Here is a 24,782-nt window from a genome sequence, read left to right on the forward strand (position 1 = left end):
GGTAACCCATAATTCTTCCCATAATTTCTTTAACCTTCATATCATTGAATGTGGATTCGAGCTCAACAGTTTGATACGAATTGGCTATACAAAAAATTGTAAGGGTTTGTGCATAGGACACAACCGCGTTTTCGACGTAGAACTACGGAATTATATTATTCAATCCACTCATTCATTACTTCGGATATTATTTTAGAATGCATCGAAATTTTTGAAATAAATTTTTAGTTATTCGGTTATTACTTCAGTAGTAAAAATTATAATTGAAAATCTGAACAATTTTAAACTGCCTTTGGTAAACTGATAGAGAATAATATGCTTCCCTAAACGGATATCGCTAAAATACGTCGAAACTGTATTAAATATATGACATACTTTTTTATAGATAAGTTATTTTCCATTCATAATTTTCATCTTGAAAGTGTATTGACGATTACACAAGTACTGACAGCGAAGTCGACTGATTTGCAGAATCCCTACGGATTTTATTAGGGCACGGTAAAACATCGCAATATCAATATAGTCCAAAGGCAAGGCCATACAATATTCTTTTGGACAACCGTATACGCACAATTAGGCACTTGATTTCGGATGACTTCTATCGATAGTGACAGTACAAATCATCCGCTATAATAATATTACACTATGTGTACGCTTTTATGACCGCGAAGAGCAAGAAAGTATTCGCCTCCGCGATTAACTTGCATTGTTAACTACTGGGCTACCCGACTAAAATTGTTATAGGTATCAGATAGAAATTTGACGCTTGATAAGCAATTGTTACCTTACGGTGATCGATGTTCATCCACCCAATATACAGTCAATCGCAAAATTGAGTATACAACTCGTACTGATTTGTTATTTTCGAGTTTTTCGGAGTTAAAAATTAAATAACTAAATGCGACATGGTCGATGTTAAGTCAGAGCGAACCAAGTCGCAAAAGTTAAAACATCAAGTTATTGATTGCATTAGGTTAAACATTTTGTAAACTACATTCCACATTTATCAGAATTGGAAAATCACGCATACAGGAAGAATAGCTTATTGAAATTATTTTGAACGCTCAATGAAAATTCCTTCTAGCAATAGACTTCAAACTTTTTTTTCTCGAAATCATAAAAATGTCACATGGTCCGGTCTGACTTAACACCGACCACATATATATCGATCCATTTCAATCTCATGTAGTGATAAGAAAAAAATGAAATGATCACATTTCTGTTAGAGGCGAATGAACTGCAAAGTTTAAAGCCTCTTAAAAACAAAGAAGAAAAAGAAGATCACATTTCTACATCATGTTTAAAATACAAACAAAAAATCTCTAATTAAGGCGTGGCAAATTTGAGTGTACAGTTCGATTGAAATCAGTTCAGAAATGTTAACATATAACAAAAATCAATCACCTAGTATTTGATATGGTCCCCCTTTGGCGTCCATCACTTCCTGCAAGCGCCGAGGCAAGATTTCTGGTCACTGTAGACGAAAGTGCCTCCCAGATCTCCGTAATCGTCGTTTTGAGTTCCGCTGCGTTCCCTGGATTTTGATGGATGGATAGTTCTTGATTTCCCACCATTGATACTCAATAGTGTTCAAGTTCGGTGATTTCGGAGGTGTTTTGAGTTGATTGGGACATTACAGAGCAGGCATTCCCGCACCACGAAGCCGAAGCCAAACTCGTTCATCATCAGAAGATAGGATCCATTTGCGTTCCATATCGGGATATTTTCAATGGTTCCTTCGTATTTCCATTTGTTTATGATTGTTTTACTGTAGAGTGTGTTCTTCCGTCAGCAGCTGCTATTTCCTGCAATGTCTTTCCTCGTCAAGTCTTACTTATTATCATTGTACGTGTAACAATATCTATTTCTTTCCTCTTACTTGCCATTTTGATAACAATTTTTTCAAACATCTACAAGAAAACAAAAACCAACACTGCCCAAGCAGTGGTTTGATGTTGACGTCACAGACTGACTAAAAAGAGTACGCTAATTCGCAAAGATCTTACTAAAAAGGTTGATTTGTTTGGAGAATGTACACTCAATTTCGCGATGCTTAGATTAGAGATTGTTTTCAATTTTTTGGAATAAATGATAACCAAAAAAACTTTTCGCGAAATTTTCCATAGTTAGTTAAATGTGTGTGAGGGGGTCTCCGTAGCCACATTGGTTGCGCGTTCACTTAGTAAGCGATCGATCGTGAGTTCAAAACTCAGAGCCCTCATTGACCATCTTTGTGTTGTTACAGAATAGCTACGTCCACGCAACAATCATCAGCGATGGAGAACGATCCACGGTCGAAATAAGATCGATTCATCCATACAACTGCTCTGCTCTGCAAGACACATCGGGCTGCTGTTCTATTAATAACTCAACAATGATCAATCAACTGTCTCCGCTGTCCGGTGGTCCAACTGGATAATGGAAGAACAGAAAGAATACTCTTACGCCTAAATGACTACTGTGTGAATGTACCATATGCAATGGTATAGAAAAAATACTGGCGAATGGCAACTGTGTAATGTGCTAATTATAGATATGATAACCATGTGACATGTACACGATTAAAATTCGGCTCTGTTACAGCTAAAATGCTAATGAGCCTTAAATAAATAAATGGGATAAAAAAAATGTGTGTGTAATTAATATTTGTTGATACTAGCAGCACTTCCGGTAACGCCAAGAAACGTTCGATCATCGATGGCTGCCAACATTAGCAAAAACAAAACAAATAGCCGTCATTAATTGTCTAAAAAATAAAAGGCTATGAAATTGAAAGTGAAGGCAATACAAATTGTAAATTAAAAATTAAAATTATTGTTCCTGTTAATTTGAACACAAAACGCAGGGAAACCGTTCTCAAAATAATACCTGCGAACCGATTTATGTATATATGAAATAATTTAAAAAATGGAGAATTGAAATTAAAATGAAATAAATTTACAGCAAAAGCTAGGTTATACGGAACAGCGAAAACGTTGTAACTCGCTGAAAGAAAATCGGGAATCATAACATCCCTCAAAAGTTTCGGGAACATATGCATCAAAAGAAGAAATGTATTCAAAATATTTTGTACCAAATAAATGGAGAGTATAGTCAAGTAGCATGGGTCATACTCAATTTTGGAATTGCCTGTATGAAGGAAATCCACGTTATATGAGTGGATATGATCAGACTAATTCATTAGATTTACTTGCAACGAAGAACGTAAGCATTGAATCGGCCTAACATGTGATTCGATCAAAATCTTTACTTCGGCCATTCCATGCCAAACTGATATAGTGATTCTCAGATTTCCATGAAAAGTGGTAGTATTGTTCTTTATTGCAAAAAAAAACTATTTTTTCATAGCCTTTTATTAAAAAATATTGAACTTGCAAAAACAATGGATTTGTTGTTTGTAGTTGCATTTCTTTTTCCCCAACACTATATTTTTTCTGGAAAGTTTTTTTTTACATAACGTGTCTTGATATCAGAGATGATATTTTTTTTCGTTTTCGAGATATGGTTATTTGAATTAAACATGTTTTAAGTATTCGTTCAATATTCCTATGTAACTAGACTAGACCTATGCGACTAGTATCCAGTCTTCCTACACGTGTAATATTTTTTAAAAGAAGTTTTATTGGCTTCAATTTAATATGTTAGTCATGTTTGGATAAAAGGGGAAATGATTTTTTAACCACCGGTCAACTTTGAAAAATCATATCTCAAAAACGAAAAAACAAATACATCTCTGATATCGAGATATGTTATGTAAAAAAAACCTCAGCTTTCAAGGAAAAGTATAGTGCCCTCTAGTCCAAAGCCATGAAAACAACAAAAACGACTACAATCAATAATTACGAAAACAAAATCCATTATTTTAGCAATTTCAATATTTTTCAACAAAGCTCAGCTCATTGGCTTCATTTTGATATATCGATCATCTAAAACGATTTAGTGATTCAAAAGTTATGATTTTTTTAAAACAAAGCTCAGCTAACTGGCTTCAATTTGATATGTCGATCATCTAAAACGGTTTAGTGATTCAAAAGTTGTGAATTTTAAAAAACTTGTTTTTGGGAAAAAGTGGAAATAATTGATTTTTCGAACCACCCTAAAATGGAAATGGTCACCCTAACGAAAAAATTTAAGAAATACGGGTCTTATGTTTAGTAATGAAGAACAAAATTACCACTTTTCACGAAAATCTGAGAACCACTATATCGGTTTGGCAAGGAATGGCTGACTTAAGTATATAAAGTGTATAATCCAATTAAATTTCTAAAAATTGTAAGAGGGTTGTATCTAGGACACGACCGCACATTTTCGACGTAGAACTACGCAATTATATTATGCAATCCACTTGTTTACCACTTCGAATATTATTTTAGAATGCATCCAAGTTTTTGTAATTTCAATAACAAAGCTCAGCTAACTGGCTTCAATTTGATATGTCGATCATCTAAAACGGTTTAGTGATTCAAAAGTTGTGAATTTTAAAAAACTTGTTTTTGGGAAAAAGTGGAAATAATTGATTTTTCGAACCACCCTAAAATGGAAATGGTCACCCTAACGAAAAAATTTAAGAAATACGGGTCTTATGTTTAGTAATGAAGAACAAAATTACCACTTTTCACGAAAATCTGAGAACCACTATATCGGTTTGGCAAGGAATGGCTGATTTAAGTATATAAAGTGTGTAATCCAATTAAATTTCTAAAAATTGTAAGAGGGTTGTATCTAGGACACGACCGCATATTTTCGACGTAGAACTACGCAATTATATTATGCAATTCACTTGTTTACCACTTCGAATATTATTTTAGAATGCATCCAAGTTTTTGTAATATATTATACAAGGTATGGCTATCAAATAACGAGACTGCGCGCCTGGAGGGCGCCCTTAGAGGGGTGGATGGAAAAACGAATAGGACGTTCGGCAGCTTGAAGTGTCTGCTATAAACGTACGAAAACACGTTTTTATCACTATAGTAGTTTGCGAGCAGCAGTGGTTTGAATGGAACGTGGTTTGTAGTGCGCGTCGGAAATCATGTGTGACGAAAAACACGAACAACAACGCACCTGCCCATAACGCACTGTCGATGAAGCAATTTTGACGTAGGACTACGTCTTTCATTTCTGTACCGAGGTGTATGTTCAAAGTTTCGAAAACGAGAGAGTGACGCTGGAGTGCAAGACTTTGCACGTTAATACCTCTTTACCGGCTAAATGGAGCGGTATAATAATCACTTCATCCGAAAGATAAAATGTCAACGAGTTATATGATTGTTACTTATTGGTCCAAAAAATCGTTCCAATAGCTTAAAAATTGTTTTGAAAGCAAGCTATTGAAATCATCATTACCCATTGATGATGATTGGTGATCGTAATGTTTTCCCGAACACGGACGCAAAAACTAGGCACCTAGAGAAACCGCCATAGCAAATACATGCAAGCTGCGACTTCTTTTGCTCGCTTGCATTAGTGTTTGGGAAACCATAGCGGACACATGCAAGGCGTGAGTACTTTTATTCGCATCAGTTTCTGTTCTGCTTTCACATGGAAGAGTCATGAAAAATTGTTTGCCTGTGAATGCGTCCATGCGAAGGAATATTACGCATTCGACTTGGTGTTCCCCAGCCGGGTGACGTCTTTAGAGAACCCCCATTGAACTGACAGGAGCCAACATATTGGGTATCCCACTGACATTTTCCCTTTGTTTTCATATGAATTGGGTATCCCATTGACAGTTCTGCTTGAGATTTTGCTAACGATCCTAGCATCAATCATAGCACCCGGCTGGTGTTCCCGTGATGCAATCCAATTGACGAATTTACGCAAAGCTGAATCAGCTCATGCGACACCTACATTAGAGTTCAGGACCACAAAAGTGATGATGTTTGTTTATTCTACGCACTGAAAAGCAAGATTCGGTGGTGATTATTCATTTTATTTCTATTTAGATTTATTTCAACCATCAAATGTCTTCAGTATATGGTAAGAAAGTTAGGACTTTGTATATTTACGATGATTTCAACATGCGATTGGACCAAAATCATTGATGATGTTCTAAAATGTTGGGTTTAATAATGCATACAGGTTATGAATACTGTGCATAATGGTGATGAAATCGATATCATATTAAGTTGGATTATATCATTGATAATGTATGGGCCGATACAAGAAGGATTTGCAGTATTTTTAGCGCAACACATGCAGTTACAACACTTATACCAAGCCATTCTTCAAAATATACATACCACATTGTAAAATGGCGATTTTTTAACCTTTTTAGCGTAGAAATAATACGTAAAACCGCGAAATTTGAAGATAAATTCAGATTTTTCTAAAAAAATTAAACGACCAAAAAAACAAAACATCATCATTTTACTCGCTGTTCTAGCTGGTTGTAAATCTAACGTAAATTCGTTTATGTTCTGCTTTCGCATGGAACAATCATGAAAAATTGCCACATCACGATAAAAACTAAATGAATTTTATGCAAGGTTATATAGACTTTATTTCGTTTTCACCGCGAAGTGGCGCCCTCAGTTTCTATTCTGCGCATGGAGTGATCATGAAAAACCTCGTGTTATTCTCACGAAAACAAAAATGAATCATGTATCAAACATCTTATGTTGGTTTTACAAGGCCACTCAAATTCCATCGGTTCTTTTCGGGACCACCAACAAGTTCGAAAGAGTTAAATTTTATGGTAATAATAATTCCATACTTACACGCATAAATCCACACACTAACAAGAAAAACTTTCAGCAATCTTTCAAAATATTCATTCATTCATTCATTTAGATTTTATTCAGATGCGGGAGTCCTACGTCTACCTTGCGGTTGTATCACAGATATAACCCACTTCTTGTTTTTGGCCGATAAGGGCATTCCAGTGCTCGAACATGCATTCTATTCCCCAAGATCAAATCCGTGTTGAAAGGTGCCCGATTTCAGTCCGCAGAAGAGGCGAAGGAAAAAGCGACGCGGCTTTTGTACGCCATCACAAAAGAAGTGTTTCAGCCAGCCGTATGGCACCCGCCATGTTTTTGATGCCAACATCTCACACGTCAGAAGTATTTGTTTTCTTCAAAACAGCGATCCGCGTTGACGGCAGTGAGCTTCGTTTACTAGTTTAGGGGAGCGTCAAAGAAAAGCTGATTTTCAGTCGGAGTGAACGTTTTCAAAATTAAAATTATGAATGAAAATTAGCTTTCCCATATCAAATTAGTATTCTGTTTAAATTAAAAACATTTTTGTTTGCAGGTGGGGAAAAAGTCTCATACGAAAAATGTTTATGAAGACAACTTTATATTATAAAGAAAAAAAATCAGCAACAATGTTGGAATTGTATGACCATATGGTTGAATGAAAGTCAGAAATACGTGTTTCTAATAATTAAATAACACAATGTGAAAATTTTAATTCAAATTTTAAAATTTGAAAACCGGCTTCGTGTCTTCTAATCTGGTAGAGATTACACTAACGATTTTGGGACCCAAATTATGACTCAAACTTGAAGTCGCCACCAGACGTCGACGTTATCGCGAATTACCAATTTACCACCATCTGACATATCGTGATGTTGATGATGAACTTTTACAGCAGAGGGATAGTGAGATAGGCGGTGACGGTAGGTAGAGTGAGATAGCGATAATCGTGTCATACACCTGGTTTCAGCACTGCTTCGAACAATGGAAAAAACGTATGGAGAGGTGTGTGAGGAGCCAAGGAGAGTATATTGAAGGGGAGCATATCGTTGTACCGTAAGTTTTGAAATATAACGCTTTTTCGTAACCAGTCTCGCTATTTAATAGCCATACCTCGTATTCTTCGTTACAAGTGAATTTGATAAACGTCCCTTTACGTTTGATATGATGTCTAGGACTACCAAAATATGTGAACGGAAGAATTGTCAAACGACCTTTTTTTACATTTTCCTCTGAAATAATTACACATCTCATGTTTACGTAGTTCTCGAACCACGAAAGTTAATTCACCTCTTGTATCTGGAATGACGATTTCCCCAGACTTCTCTGTTTAAAAGTACGTTCTAGGGAAACATATTCCGGTCTGCACAAAGACAAGCGAGTAAAAAAGTAATCAACGCCAAAAATATACCCCCGACTTGCAAGTATTTGCAAAGCGGATTCCCCCAGCCACATCGATTTTGAAATCTGTGTTGGGGAAACCGTAAATCGGGCCAATCAAAACTTGGCAGTTGGGGCGTTTAGATAACGCTTGACATTTTACAGTTATTCAATTGTTCATCTTTTGGAAAATAATATTTTATTAATTGTGATAGACGCGTAGAAATACTTCCTATCAATTGATGCAAACATCTTTCCAATCTGTTATGAAATGTTCGAGTTATAAGCATTCGACATACGGGTAGGGTTAGCACACAAATCGGCAGAACAAATGTATGGGAAAAAAGGAAGTTTTTCCATTTTTCATTAATTTAAACCCTGTAACCCTGTAATGTATAGCATATCAAACAAATCTTAGAGAATTTCCAACCAATATACCAATCGATATGCAAATCATGAGAATTCGTTCACAGTGAAAATAGTTATTAACGTTCACTTTATTTCATAAAAAAGTGACCTGTTTTCTGATTTGGCACCCTTCCTGAAAGACGTAGTTCTACGTCAAAACTGCTCCATTCAATCAGTAATTGAAGATCGAGAGGCGTTGTCTGTTATCGATTGCTATCGATATTGTTATCGATAAAAAAAATTATAGGAGGTTGTGTCCAAGATACGACCGCATTGTTAACGTAGAACTACGCTGTTATTTTATATAAAGCGCTCGTTTATACCTTCAGATATTATTCTATGATGCTGTAAAATTTTAGAAACAACTGCATAGTAGAATAATCTCTGAAATAATTTTTTCATTGTAGAATCAGTTGACGATAATTGATAGTTGATTCATTCTTGCCCACGCAAAACAATACACTAGCTGATCTTATGTCGCAATTTCATGTCAATGCATTGAAAATTTACCTCGAACGCTATTCCGGTGGCCTTTTTCGCAATTGACATAGACTCGGCTACAGTCGATTATATACATGTTGCACCAGCACCATTGTTCCACATCTCATAACTACATTAATATATCTTTGGCACCGCATGGAAACAACAACAATGACAACACTTGCAAGTATCAAATATCATGCTACATGTTATTTAGTATTGCCTCAGTGGAAATGCACCTCTAGGCATCGTTCGTATAATGTAAACCAAGCGCTAAACAAGCAATCGCCATAGCATACATACAGAGCCATACATTGGTGGCTTGGAACTACTAGGAATATAAACACTTCTCATCATTTTGCGCTATTCCCAAAAGAATCGCTTATGTTAATACTACTGGCCTCGAAAAAAGTTGCATTACCTTCTCATGCTCGAGATAAGCACAGCTGTCACCCTTAGTGGAGGAAGTTTTGCTACTGGCAAGCGAAACCTGATCACATACAAAATTCCAGAACGACATTTACATTCTTCTTGGTGACTAAACAAGCAAAATAAACTCTTTTTTGTTAATATCAACAACCTCCAAAACAGTAGCATTGCTTCATTATGATTAAGATAAGCGCAAATTCAATCTTAGTTGAGAGCAGTTTTGCGACTGGTACACGAACCCAAATAACTTATAACATTCCAGTACGACATTCAAGATGTCTAGTTTTCCCCAAATAATTTTTTGGCGCACTCACGATGGCTCGGTTCAGTGCGAGCGCTTTTCACTGCACCAGCATCGCGTGCATCATTAGATGACTCTTGCCTCGAAATTTTATTGCCCCTGGCAATACGTTCGTTTTTTGCAGGGCTCGAGCCTGCCTCATTCTTCTTCTTGCTCATCACACATTACGCGAAGCGTCTAACTTATGACGCGGAAAGGAAAACACACGATACGAATAACGCGAAAAACGAACTGAAAAAAAAATTAGTGGGTTATATCTATGATATAACCGCAAGGTTCACGTGGAACTACCTTAGCTTAGCAATCATTCGTTTGTATTGATTAAATTCTTGATTGAATGAAACAGTTTCCAAATTCAATTGAGTTCAATATATTTGCTCTGAGTGACAAAAATGAACAAATGCCGTGTAAAGTCAATTCATTTATTGTGATTGATTGTTCTTCGTTACAAGTAAATTCAATAACGGACCTTTTACGTTTGGTATGATGACTAGAACAAAATATATGTACGGAAGAATTATCAAACGTTTGATGAACCAGCCTAAGGCTGAAAATCTTTCCAATAAAGACAAAAAAAAAATTATCAAACGATTATTTTATTTTACATTTCCCTCTGAAGTTTACATCCCAAAAGTGTACATACTTCTCGAATCTCGAATTTGCTTGAAACTGGGAAGTTCATTCGCTTCTAGTGTCTGCACGATTTTCCCAGGTTCCTAAGTTTAGAAGATCATGTTAGGACAGACATATTCCACTCTGCACAAAGGCAAGCGAGGACAAAAGTACTCGCAGTTTGCATTTATTTGCAGAGCCGATTTCCCCAGAAACCTCGGTTTTGAAGTCTGTGTTAGGGAAACACATTTCAATCGGAACAAAAATACCCCCGATTTGTATGAATTTGCAATGCCGATTTCCCCTAGGCTGCTTGGTTTTGATGGCTGTGTTAGGGAAACCGTAAATCGGGCCAATCAAAACGATGCAGTTAGGGCGTTTAGATAACGCCTAATATTTTACAGTTATTCAATTGTTTATCTAATGAAAAACAACATTTTGTTAGTTGCGATAGATGCGTAGAAATATTCCCTATCAAGTGATGCAAACATCTCTCCTATCCAGTACGAAATGTTCGAGCTATAAGCATTCGAAATCTTTCATTTTTTCTTGCATGTTCTGTGTTTAGGTTTTCATTTTACCATCCATATATTCCGGTTAGACGTAGTCCCACGTCAAAACCACACGACGATATCCAAGTTGGATTACCGCTGGTGGGGTCCAATCTTAGATCGAAGCGCAGCGAAAGCAAAGTGATCTGGATTGCTCATTAGTCCGATGCCGAATAAAAGTTTGTCTCAGCGAGATCCACTGTTTATACTCTATGCAAGTATTCTTTTCCTTTGTTCACGGAGACTTTAAATCCTACGATTTCCCCTTCGTTGCTCGTTATAGACAGCTCTGTTCGGGAAAGCATACAAATGGACAGAACAAATGTATGGGAAAATGGGAACGCTTAAAGTTTTCATGAATTTTAACCATTTACAAACCAGGGGATTCGAATGTATAGCATATTAAACAAATCTTAGGATATTTCCGATTCGTTTAATATGTAAATCGCCAAAATCCGTTCGAGGCAAAAACAGTTATTAACATTAACTTTATTTCATAAAAACGTGACCTGTTTTCTGATTTGGCACCCTTAATGAAAGACGTAGTTCTACGTCAAAAACGCTTTCGGTAGGAAACTCAAATATCCATTATGAGTGGGACAAAATGAAATGAAAATAAAGCTATTTTTCTAAATATTTGAATGTTCTCCCATTTCCATTCCACGAGTTATCCAACCTAATCAGTATGAATAACCTTGATATTGGATTTTTTTGCTAAACTTGTGCTCGGATTGCTCTTAATAATCCATCCCAGTGGCTGTGTTTGTCTGAGGGCACGATGTATTTATCTGGGAACAAAGCGTCTGTTATTACCCGAATGTTGCGATAAGTGGTTATACATTGCATTTCCGGCAAAACACACACACACACACAACCAGCACTCGGCTGGTGCGAAACAATAGCCATAATTAATTTGGATGATGCTATTAAATTCAGCCCAACTTGTACAAGTAACAAAAGTTTACAATTTTCCCATCAGGTCTCACGGAATTGGCAAATAGAGTGCAATTTACAACGACGAGAGAAATTGGTATGCACGTTTCGTTTGTCGTGTCTAAACCCGGCCGTTGGGTCCATGCTGTTCTTCCCCCGTTCCGTCGACGCACCATCGGATGGACCGCATTCACAAAAGTTCACTTCAGACACGTTCAGCACTGAATTAATGTAATTTAGCATTTGTAGATTTTACACTTTATTGCCGCTTCGCCTCACACAGCCCCCTCGCCCCGGACGGGGGGTTTGGTTTGCGACTGGCAGCTGTTCCGAGTCTTTCTAGCCTGGCCCCGTTTCGACCATTACTTGTCTGTGGGCCATAAAATTCATTCCTGGCGAAGCTGCAAAACAGCAAATTCTTGCCGGCTCCTCCTGCCCTCCATCATCGGCGCAGAAACTCCTGTGAACTCCGCTGCGGCACAGAAGAAGTATCGTTCGAGAAAACACTTCAGAACAATTTAGTGCGCAAAATGTACATGGCTTCGAGCAGTTAGCAAAGTTATCGGGAGAGGCGACTCCGAAATGGGGTTGTCTGGCGTATTTTATGGCCGGAATTCGAGGCATCAAAAAATCTTTCCAAAGTACTTGTTCAGCAGTTTGGGGATTAAAGTAGCAAAAGTTGAGCCATTTTCCATGAATAAACGAACGACCGCTCGTGGCTCCTTTCCCGGCTACAGGATCACAGAAGCTGCGCCCGGTCCGGAAGAGGCAAGTTCATTTTGCTCTCGAAACGGATGTAAAAACGCCTCTCATTAAAATGCAGAAAATATGATTAATCATCGTTTTTCATTCCCAGCACGCGAACGAGAGCGCTGGCGGATGGTGTCCCATGTGAAGTAGGTCCGGTTGAGGCATAGGAATGTCGAGCGCGATTCTGATGCCGGAGAAAATAATCTCCGGTCGGTTCGGCCGCTTGTCCAACACCGGGTGGGACCGAGGGTGAGCTATGAACGATGAAGTTGGATATTTGTGCGAATAGTTTTCGGCAGAGCTGCTTTTAATTTTGCGAATGCCCTCTGCATTGCTAATAAATACTGTTTTAATTTATTATTCGGCCTGCCTAAGGGAACTCCTGTGCTACGGCTCCTGGCGAAGGAAAACGAAAGCAGAATTTGCATAGAATAGGGGAACATACTCGGGCGAGAATGCTACACTTTATGCAATTGAATGAATTATTGTTGCAATTCCCGTTAGTAGGAACACATAGTATTCAAATGTTGTACATTAAAACTGCCGCTGATAGATATGCAATATTTCCATCAATAAAACACATAACCTTTCCCCAATCGCCCGCAAATTAGCGTATATTGGAACGATTCCCAAACGCATGTCAGCGAGGACTGCGACGGCGATTGGCCACATTCACAAAACCCAACGCTTTTCAACGCTAGTATAAAGCAAACTTACAATCAGCATTAGCATAACGACTGCTTCGGTCCCACATTAGTGCATTCGTTGGCTAATCACAACTAATTATATTTGAATAAACATCGGGCGGTAACGCATCATCCTTTAATCCGCCACAGAATTCCACAGCAGACCGATAAATGGAGCCAACGAACTGCACACCAAATTGGCCGATAATAACATTATGCAGTGACAGTATGTGTGTGTGTGTGTTCGTTTGTTGGTCAATCCAGTAGAAATATAATATCGTTTGAAGGCGGTGGGTCACATGTTCCACATATGTGGTCCGTCCTCTGAAACGAGCATCAGTGTGATGATTGTGCTGCCTCTGAAGTCGGCCTTGTTGGTGGTGCCCGCATTGGCGGTGTCATTCGCTCTTGCCCGGGATGGGCCATACCCGAGCGGACATATGGTAAGTGGGTTATCTTTTTATACCCCCTATTAGCGAGTCAAATGGTGCATAATATCTCCATTACAGTGAGACGAGCGGAATCCAGGTCGATTAATTGTAAAACAAATTACGTCGCTCGCGGCAATAATAAAACTGATGTGAAAATACCCTGCAAGTTGACGTAACGATCTTGAGGGCCCGATTATGTGTGTACTTTGAGATGCATGTCATGCAATCGCTAAATTTGAAACGTCTTTCATTGTGACCGTAAAAACAGTACGTTTCACCATTATAGTGTCTCAACTGTATGCAATATAATAGACAGATTTCGCGCCAACTCGACCAGATGTTGGCATGACCCTCTCAGAACTTAATGAAACTTTCTGGGCGTTGAGCAACTTGACATACTTAGTTTTCCGAAAATTTATCTATACTAACATATGGTAAGGGCCAAATATTTTTGATTATTTTGACGTAAGATTATTTTGACGTAAGATTACGTCTTTCGGGAACATATTGGGGTACAAATTGAAAATCGAAAATCGAGCACATCGTGAAAATTGTCCAATTTCAAACGCTTATTGCTCAGTAATTTCCTGATGGATTGATGAAATTTTCCTGAAATTTTCTGAAATTTTTGCGTCAATCGATTTCGGCACTCCATAACATTTTTTTATATTTAAGAAATTGAAAAAAAACTATCGAACAATTGAAAAATCTCAATCCCTATCCTAACGGAAATACCCTCTTTTGATTGGTCGAAATTGACGACACATGCGGCGGTTCCTTAACAGAGACATCTAAACCAAGGTGCCTGGGTGAACTAGGCATTGCAAATATATGCAAGTCGGGGGCATTTTTATATTGCAAGTGAGGTGAGTGATACGATGAATTCTAGCAAATAAAATTTAAATTTGGAACTTGATTGTTGGTTGCTTCATGTAATTTCATATCAATGACCGATCGTGTGTTGTGAAAAATTTAGCATAAGTGTAAGTGTAAATTTATGTACGATAGCAGTTGTATTAAAAATCACTTGATATAGGAAACGATTTATTTTAATTTTCATAAATAAAAACCAAGATGTGTTCCCGCTCGAGAACAGGTCGTTCGGTTTAAGCTGTCTGTTTTGTTGTGTTCATTTTCACCCAAGGAATGTTTTCATAAACATTGGAAAAGTGAAGAAATATTAGTAAAAGTGATTTCCCATATGCTTTACATATAGTATAGTATAGGTGTTGTTAGTCCAATTAAAATTTGCATTGGGTTGAATAAACACTAAGAAAGTAAAAATTATCAAACGAAATTACCTTTTCCATTTCCAATATGTTTTCTCTATACTAAAGTAACAAATTTTTACTGATGAGAAAAATTGATAATTGCGTTCGGTATTGGTAATTATCTTATATTACATTGGTGAGTTTTTTTTCTTTATTTCATCCATACATAACACAGGAGGCTTCTCATCTAGGATCACAGAAGGCGGTTTTCATCATATGGTCGGTGTTAAGTCAGACCGGACCATGTGACATTTTTATGATTTCGAGAAAAATGAACTTGAAGTTCAGTGCTCTGCAATTTTCAAAGCATTTCAGTTTTTTGGTCAATGTTATTCTCAGAAATGTTAGCTACTCTCCGGCAATACATTGACGCATGAGAAATGTTAAAAAACATCAAGTATCATGCCAAAAAAGGCAGTTATTTGGCTGCCTATACGTACATGGTCCACTCTGACTGAACCGAATGAAGCATTTTTTAAGACTTGGTTCACTATGACCGAACAATTTCGAAATATTTTTCAATCAATTAATAGTTGTGAGTCAAAGTGTGTCATTCTTCATTGTGCCAAAATTAGAGCGAGAAGGGTTATGAGTTTGGAACAGCATAATAGTCTCTGCCATCTATTACAGACATGAATATGATTGCACGACAAACATGTTAAAGCTTCTTTTTCTTCTTCTTCTTCTTCAATGGCACTAACGTTCCTAGAGGAACTTCGCCGTCTCAACGTAGTATTACTTGCGTCATTTTTATTAGTACTTAGTTGAGATTTCTATGCCAAATAACACGCCTTGAATGCATTCTGAGTGGCAAGCTCTAGAATACGCGTGATCACAGTGCAAGTCGGAGGAAATTTCTTTGACGAAAAATTCCCCCGACCAGAACGGGAATCGAACCCGAACACCCGGTATGTTAGTTATGACGCTAACCACTCGGCCAAGGGAGCACAACATGTTAAAGCATGAACTTCCAATTTTCAATCATCTTACACAGTATTCATCCATAGAATCGCCAAATTCGAATTCATCGCTACAGTCTAAATCGCATTCTGAAATAATACATTTTGCGATCATTCACACTGGAGACCAGCATTTTCACTGATTTGTTCAGTCAGAGTGGACCAAGTTTATTTTTTAATATACTCAGAATATGCACATTTTACACTAACGAGTTCAAGCACATTTTAACAAGGTACCTATAAGCTTCAAGAAAAAGTTTGGTTGGTTCGAATTCGCCGCTCGAAAATTGTTTAAATTCAATATAGAAATGATTGATACATGGTCCACTCTGTCTGCACATGATATAGAGCCATTTCGCCATGGTAAATAGTACATAGTTCACTCTGACTGCATATTGTGAGGGATTTTTGTTGAACGATCATAACAATTCGATCAATCATTCCCGCTGTATGCGTGATTTTCCAAATCAGATTAATGTGGTATGTAGCTTACATAATGCTTAACCAAATGTAATCAATAACTCGAAATTTTCAATTTTGCGACTTGGTCCCCTCTGACATAACACCGACCATATCTCGTTCCACTTCGGCATCTTTCATCTGATACGCACCATCCAACGACTGTTTACCACACTTCTATCATCATCACTCGGTAAACACTGGTGGAGTGAACAAACAATACCGAACAACCAAACAAAACGGCCCTTTTCAGAGCCACCAAATCATTATCAAAGAGTTTACCGATGTAATTTGTCCAACATATCCAAAATCAACAGATAGCCTAACGGAATCCTACGTCAACTATGCGGTCGTGTCTCGGACACAACCCTCCTGTGACTTTTTTTTTTCTTCCCGTTTGTAAGATTCGCGAAAGATTGTTACTTTTAAAACTATCCGAAATAGTTGTCTTGAAATAACTATAAATGAATTTGAAGGTGGAAGGTTAACCAAAGAGTTTCAATGATCACTTATTTCGTGTTATTTATGTTTCGGGACACATCCATATGTGTTTGTATGAGTAAATTCCTGAGTGAGTGTCCGTTACGCTGGCCAAAAGTTAAAATATTTTCATTCTCCTTTCTTTGTACCTCAAACATGTCCTATAAAATTTATTACTCGTTAGTGTGTTAGTGACAATTTTTATATGAGGGGCTTAGAATGCAAGGGGTGTAAGTGACTTGATCGATTTCTCTTCATCAACTTTTTCTTCAGTTAACACTCCTACACTCGCGCATTGGTCTGTCAGACCGAGAAATCAATAATTCTCGCATAACTTTTGAAAAGGTCCAATGTAACATTTTCGTCAACTCGAGAAAAACGAAGTTGAAGACCCAAACATTATTCCGCGAATTGTCTTAAAAGCTTCCGATCTTTATCGCTACTTTCACCACTAGCAGTCAAGAATAACTCTGAAAAACCAATCGTAACTGTTGTTCCGTGATTTGAGATTAAAGTTGAAGACTAGGAGCGAAAAATGTTACATTGGACGTTTTGTCTGCCCACATTTGCACATTGGATATATTACGTTGCACGACAAAAAATTTAAACTAACTTCTAAGCAACAATCCAAATAACAGCATTTCATTCTAAAGGCGAATTATTATTGTTATCACTCGTCGAATTGCATTGAAATCGGTAACAACAGCTGTAAGAAACAAAAACTCAAAACGACCGAAGTACGACTTCGTATTGTTTTGACTGCTTTGTTACCTCGGACGTTTCGGGCGTCAGAGGAAAGAGGCGTCCGAAGTAACAGCCGGGCGCTTCAAATACGATTCTGTACATTGGATATTTTTTGTATCAGCGATAAAAAGATGAAGAAGATAGATACGTGAACAATTGTTTTTGTAATGCATTCAATGATTGAAAACTAATAGCGTGCATCCATTAACTCGATTTGTTTACATTTGTCACATAGGACCTTTTCAAAAGTTACGCGAGAATTCGTTCATTTCTAAGAAAATATCAACACTACGACTTTGCGATTCTCTCTAGCTTCGTTATTCGTCGTTCGTCATCGTTTAGCGTATCGCATGTGTTGGTACAAAGGGGATGTGTGCCACTTTTTAAATATTTTCGGTCTGACACACCGACGCGAGTATAGGAGTAAATTTTTTGGACAAGTGACTTTTTTCATATTCTAGAATATTGTTCAATGAAATGTATAAATTAATGTTAGTAGCGTGGAATATTTATTGAATATAATGCATAAGATCATTACCGGACTATTCTTATTTGATTTCAGTCCCTTTTGTAACTGGATTGAACGGATCCATATATTAACTATTCGTAGTTAGATTCATACGTTCAAAAGCAAAATATAAATGTTTGACTTTCGTATAGTTATTCGCTAAATATTATGGGCATACATATACACACTTGTGAAGTAATTTCACTTGTGGAAGAATTGTAAACAGTAAACTATAAACTTATCGGTGGCTTATGGTAATTTTTAACAGTTACAGTTTCGGGGATATTTTTTTACAATGAACAATATCGACAAGAAAACAAGAAGAAGAAAAGGAAGTTCCTAGAAATTCTTTTATATCATCTTTTTATGCCCCATCTAAAAAAAGGCATTAATTCTTAGTTCACCAAGAATACAGAGACAAAGAATATTAGAAATATGCAAACTTTATATTCGAGAACCTTTATCATCTGGTGTTTATCTAGAAGGTCGTTATACATTCTTCTCTTCGATAAAAAAAACCCGAAAAACACGCAACAACTGCATGAAATGTAAAAAATATGTTTGTTTCGAGCATGCAGTTATGCTATGTTCTGATTCTAAATCCAATGAAACCACGATCGATTAATACGTTTTCATGTTATTTTATAGCTCTTTATACTTCCATGAATTATATTCAGTTGCTTACTTTCAATTAATAACAGAGGAAAATTCGAATTTAGTTAGTTGTGTTAGAGTATCAAAAATTACTCTGTTTTGAGGAGGCTGAATTAGATGACTATTAAAATATAATAAAGACGAAGAAAACATATTTTTTGGAGTTTTATCATTTATTAATACCCTCTTCTTCAAATAAATGCCAATAAAGCCTGAAAAATACACAATGGCAACATTACAGAGAAGTTCAATTTTCGGTCTGTGACACCGTGCGCGAGTATACGTGTTATGATTTTGCACGCGAGTACAGGAGGGTTAATAACTCAACTGCAAAAACGTTCCAATTTGAGTTTGCTATAGAATCGGATAGATGAGGCCCTGACCTATCCTCCATATTGTCAAATACAGCTGGGAATGTATTTGCAGCTAAGTTATGGCCAAAAGAGAGAGTCGATGTAGAGAAATCGATGATGTCACTTACACCCCTTTCATTTTAAGCTCCTCATTTGATAAAAACACATACGATAAATGATAGAATACACAGCTATTGATTGGGCAGGTCTTCCTTCTCAGGATACCTAAAGATAATCTCTGTCGCGAGCTGTGACAAATGACATTCTCGGATTTCCGCTTCGTGGAATGGTTGACAGTTTGTGTTCACTGAATCACATCACTTACCGCAGTGAATCCTGATTTTTAACCTATTCCACTCACAAATATCCCTTCCATGAGAAACGCTAGGGAACCACGCTATAGAGGCGACCCTTCTGACCTTCGGGCGGAGAATATCATACTAACATTCTTTCCCTTCCCCTGATGACTGTAAGAACGTGGCCGGCGTCGTTATTGACCATTTAAAGCTCGAATCACCGAAAATTGCACAACGAGAATGATTTGCTAGCCCCAAGCGTCATTATGTGTGTTCTTTGAGCAATTTGGTTGGTTCAGGTTAATCACGGAGAGCAACTACGCCCTATAAAGAGTTGAAAAGATTTTGGGCAAAAGTTGATGAGTGCATATAATAGCTGTGCTATAGTTTATTCCACTAATTTGAATCTCATCTAAATCAAAATTTACATTAGAAATTACCAAAAAAAATTAGATAAAAAACTCAGCGCCCAACGTGGGGCTCGAACCCACGACCCTGAGATTAAGAGTCTCATGCTCTACCGACTGAGCTAGCCGGGCGGTGCAAATCTCGTGAAAGAAACTATATTTCAACACATCTTCCGAACATGTTTTTTAGGGATAAAAATAAATTCATACCTCCTTCCACTTCTTTTTTCACACACTTCGCCGTTATGCACCAGCTCGAATTCAACTCATTGATGGCATTATTTGTTGATGGAAATGAATAATCCTGCACTTTCCGACTATCATTGATGCAGAAAACACAATTTTTGTTTAAGTTTAACGATGTCTGCAACGTGTCCGCATGTCTTTCTTGAACACTATTTTGCCATACAATCATCAGCTGCATCAATTATGTAAATGTCACGTGCTTGTAAGCCCCTGCAAAATATATATAACAAAATCAAAATTGAATAGCATAAACTTTATACTCAACTAGACTCCAATCTGATTACGGTGCGATATGCTTAATTTACTTCCAGGATAATAAAGGAATAATCCTCGGGAGACAAAATGTGGTGGAAGTTCGTAGTAGAGATAACGAACGAGTACAAAATCCTCCGGGGAATGCTCTCGTACTCGGCCCTGTGGCCGTTGGGTTGCATCCTGCAGCAGACGTTCGAGGGAAAGCGCTGGGGAACCTACGACTGGGACAGATGCCTGAGGTACACTGGCCAACTAAATTATTAAAGAAGCGATAGTAAAATTAATTATGCCCTATCTGAACACACACACACACAGGTACAGTGTGTACGGCACGTTTGTGTCCGCCCCGATGCTGTACACGTGGATGCGTGTTGCCAATATTATGTGGCCTCGAAACGACTTTCGGTCATCGCTAGCAAAGGCTTTTACCGAGCAGGTAGCGTACGACCCGTTCGCTATCGTTTTTTTCTTCTACGGAATGAGCATCCTGGAGCGCAAGAGCCAGAAACATGCCGCTGAGGAGGTAGGGTCTAGCTTTGAAGTCAGTTTCGAAACATATTCCTCACGCACTTACCAATCCTCTCCGAACAGGTCAAGAGCAAATTTCTGGATACCTACAAAGTTGGATTCTTTTACTGGCCCGTAGTGCAGACGATCAACTTTTCGCTGGTGCCCCCCAAGAACCAAATTATTGCAGCTGGATTTTTCAGTCTTATCTGGACCACATTTTTGGCTTACATCAAAGCAATGACTAAACCGATGGAAAATCCTATCTAATGTATAAAACGGGTGAAAGCTGATGAGCAATTGTGAATAGTAAAGTGTATTAGCTAGAAATATTCGAAGAAATAAAGTGAAATAAAATATATAATTACTATGTTCTCAAACCCATTCTGTTCATGTGACAACTCCCCAAGAAAGCAAGCTTCTCGCTGAAGCGTTCCACGGCAAACTCCGGCAGCAACTTTTTTTTACATTCCCCGGTTTAATTTCTATATGAATTTCTTAATTACAGTCGCTCACGAAATGCTCATTTCCTTTTATTGCCTGCGCTTCCATAACAGCGTGCCGAAGTTGCTTTTTCCCTCGTATAATAGTTCTCCATCTCCACAGTCCCCGACTACATATAATGTTTGTCTGTCTCGAGGCAAATTGAGAAAATTGTTCCCGTCCTTCTAGCGAGCGTTATTTCCTGTCGCTCCGAGTCGTTCCAGCCACTGCTAGAAGTTGGTTTTATAATACGCCACTAAACCTCGAATTTTAAACATTCCGGTTGCGTTTTATAGCAGCCATTCGAACGATTTTTAAACGAGAACCAGTCATTAAGTGGGAGAGGAAAAAAAACCCTTAGATCGCTCGTTATCCGATAGCTATTGTCGTTTTGGAGGACAGTATAATTCGATGCCACACAGCGATCGTCATGTGGAAACTTTCCTTTTCCATCGATTCCGCCCAATTGACTATCAGTGGAATTACTTTAAATGTTGGAAATTATTCGATAAATGCGTGAGATTTTCTTTCGCTTTATGATGACGATATAAAGTAACTGGTCATGGCGCAAGCCATTTTCAGTCGGGAATATTTTGTTAAAATGAAACAATTCAGTTATATTTTGCTCTCGGGGGTTGTCCTGCTTGGGTTTTTGCAAGCAAACAGTGGCTATACGGTAATTATCCACTCCGTTCTCATAGGAACCAATAACAGTCAAGGTTTAATCCGTATACATCACGCAGCTCACTCGCGTCCATCGCCAATCGGGTTCCCCAGCGGAAAGTGAAACTGAAGGAAGCGACAGTCGAGCAGGGATTCCTGGACTGAGTGAAATTCAAGCAGCAATCGATGCGGCCCAATTTTTGATCTCGATTGGCCAGCAAGTGATCCCTGCTATTCTGCAGAGCCTGACATCGCAAGCGACAATGGATCGCATGAGTGAATCTCAACGAACGCAGCTGTTCGAGATCATCCGAAAGGGCATTGAAGTAATGGCCATGAACCATCAAATGCTATAGTGCCTTAGATTTTTAGAATACTTGTACTACATTTTCCTACTTAATATCCAAGTACATATTCCGGGGACACAAAGTTGAATGAGTAGCATCATTTTATATTCCAGTGCAATGAACATCTTCTTGTTACAGATCACACGCAATTGGTTCACTTCCAAATATATTGTTGAATTCGGAAGAACAGTGAAAAGATGTTTATCCAAAGTACCTAAAAAAAATTTTCAAACAATTTGTGGATACGACCAATAATCCTAGTGGATAGATGGCTTAGCAATCAATAACGAACAAGCATATAACTCTTGGACATTTTGTCTTTCGAATGGAGTGATTAGATTCAAAACTTTGCACTCCAAGCGTCACACTCTCATTTTCGATACTTTGAACTTACACCCCGGTACAGAAATGAAAGTCCTACGTCAAAAACTGATAATTGGTAGAAGCCAATTCTGATGAGAAAGCCGCATGAGATAGAACTTCCCAACTGAGTGCTTCCGAAAAAATGATCCGATGTTGTTTCTAGAGGTGTATAAATTTTTAGTTTTCTCGATTAAGGATTTATCGTTGGGGCATTCTACAATGATCGATTCATCCGAATAATTATCATTAAGTATTCGATTAATCGAACGAATATTTGTTGCACAGGCATCTATAAGGCCTTGTTCTCACTGCAGCGGGGCGTCAGCGTGGCTTGAGCGTGGCGTGTGACGCTTACGATTAATCGTGTGTGTTCTTTGTATTTGTTTCGTTTGTTTTGATCTTTGTTACGTACAAAGATCAAAACAAACGTAGATCAATTCACTTATCAGACTGTTTGGCGCTTCACTGACACGATTCTTAGAATACATTTGAAAAAAAAATAACAATTCAATACTGAAGTTAAATGTATAGCGGTGACATTTGAAAGCATAATGACAGCTGAACATGGCCGACAACGCAGAAATCCGGATTTTTTGATTTTCGGGCATCAATATCGTGACATTTCATATGGATGCATGATATTGACGTTTTACCTCACGGACTTCCAGACTGAGCTGCCAGATTTGCAAGCGGACATTTAATTTTTGTTAGCCTTTTTTTGCGATTGCAATTAAAATTTATAAACTTCTGAAATTGTAGGAATCATAAATGAAAGCACTACAGGTCTGTCCAATCAGAAAAAGGTCGCATTAAATGTAAATCACTGTACTTTAAATAGCAAAATACGGTACTTTTCACGATACAAATCAAAACCTCAAAGTAAACTGACAATGTAATGGTGAGAGAGTGAATGAAAATAAACAACGTCTTAGGATTTTTTTAACGTTGAACTCGGTCATTCATTGCGCTAACGAATGCACTTTAATCTAAGTTGTGTGATTCTTCACACTCCGCTATAAAATTTGGAGAATGCGAAGATCTGGGAAAATCACAGGTGTAAAAACATCACGTGTTAATTCAAATTATAGTAGAATCACGACTATCCGCGTAATAGTCGGTTAAACTCACCGCGAATAACGAAAATCGCGGATGACCCATTAAAGGACCAAAAAAAGAAATGCGAAAAAAGATGTTCCAACATAAAAACTATGTTTTATCTTTTATCAACACAGAAATCATTAAACTATTCATCTATAAGGTCGTGTATAACAGTGGCTAAATAATGTAAAAGCCATGACCACAACAAAAGATCGTGGGCCTACCACTCATTCACAAATTTCGGAAAGGTCTATTGATTTACTATGGAACTCGCAGTCGTGAATAATCCGCACGGTGGATCACCCGCTCGCGGATAATCGGGGTTCTACTGTCATAGTCTTATTTATGGAATAAAAACATTTGCTTGCAGATTATATAACTTGCATATATTTTCGCAAACTAAAATAATCTGGCATCTCTGAAACTGAAAGGAACAGTCTGTATTTGTGAAGCGAGTATTATGATGTGTTTTTGTGAAGGAAAAACGAGTTTCAAAGTGTAAATTATGAATGAAAATTAACTTTTCCGAATCAAGTTAGTATTCTTTGTGAATGCAAATCACTTTTTTCTGCAAGTGGTGAGAAAATCCCATACAAAAATTGTGTCCGAAATTGACGTTATATAATAATAATAAATTTTAGTAGGAATATCTGAAAATTCAGAGGAAATAGGTTAAGTTAGGGAGAGGACTACGCGCTTCAGCTAATTAAATAATACCAAGTAGATACTTTCATTCAAATTCTACCAATTAAAAATTGCATTTTAGTCTTCTAATCTAATGGAGAATAGTTTGGATCCCAAACTCGAATGTCGCCACTAGCCATCGCGGATATTTTCGTTGTCTCCGGTTGAGGATGATATTGACCGTGTAAGGTGGCAAAATATTGATTGAGGTTAGATCGGATGTCGAAAGCCTAGCTGTCACGATATTGAAGACACTTATTGTCAATCATTTTGATCGTGTAAGGTGCTCATATGAACAATTGCAAATAAAAATATATGTATAGAAAGTGTATTTACATATGAAGTA

General features: G+C 37.6%; 2 protein-coding genes and 1 non-coding gene across 13 annotated transcripts in view; 2 read left to right on the plus strand and 1 right to left on the minus strand.

The window, feature by feature from the left end:
* The window catches only part of LOC129777929 (mpv17-like protein), a 505,117-nt gene extending 483,972 nt beyond the window's left edge, over window positions 1-21,145 (plus strand). For 10 of the 11 annotated variants that reach the window (XM_055784546.1, XM_055784566.1, XM_055784559.1 and 7 more), the window contains 3 exons: window positions 20,348-20,530; window positions 20,607-20,814; window positions 20,883-21,145. In XM_055784546.1, the coding sequence (XP_055640521.1) occupies window positions 20,379-20,530; window positions 20,607-20,814; window positions 20,883-21,068 (546 nt within the window). In that variant the 5' untranslated portion in view covers window positions 20,348-20,378 and the 3' untranslated portion in view covers window positions 21,069-21,145. Of the gene's footprint in view, window positions 1-13,549; window positions 13,672-20,347; window positions 20,531-20,606; window positions 20,815-20,882 lie in introns of those variants that run through there. The other variant, XM_055784589.1, reaches the window with a different exon arrangement.
* Window positions 19,850-19,922, minus strand: Trnak-cuu (transfer RNA lysine (anticodon CUU)). Its single transcript has one exon. It is a non-coding gene; the product is annotated as a tRNA-Lys (tRNA).
* Window positions 21,146-21,825: 680 nt separating the features above from the next.
* LOC129762722 (uncharacterized) lies at window positions 21,826-23,453 on the plus strand. The gene is made up of 2 exons (XM_055761236.1): window positions 21,826-21,957; window positions 22,025-23,453. Exons 1-2 carry the CDS (start codon window positions 21,844-21,846, stop codon window positions 22,298-22,300), a joined length of 390 nt encoding a protein of 129 aa, XP_055617211.1. The 5' UTR covers window positions 21,826-21,843; the 3' UTR covers window positions 22,301-23,453.
* The last annotated feature ends 1,329 nt before the right edge of the window (window positions 23,454-24,782 follow it).

Source organism: Toxorhynchites rutilus, chromosome 1, assembly GCF_029784135.1.
Source record: "Toxorhynchites rutilus septentrionalis strain SRP chromosome 1, ASM2978413v1, whole genome shotgun sequence".
NCBI lineage: Eukaryota > Metazoa > Arthropoda > Insecta > Diptera > Culicidae > Toxorhynchites > Toxorhynchites rutilus.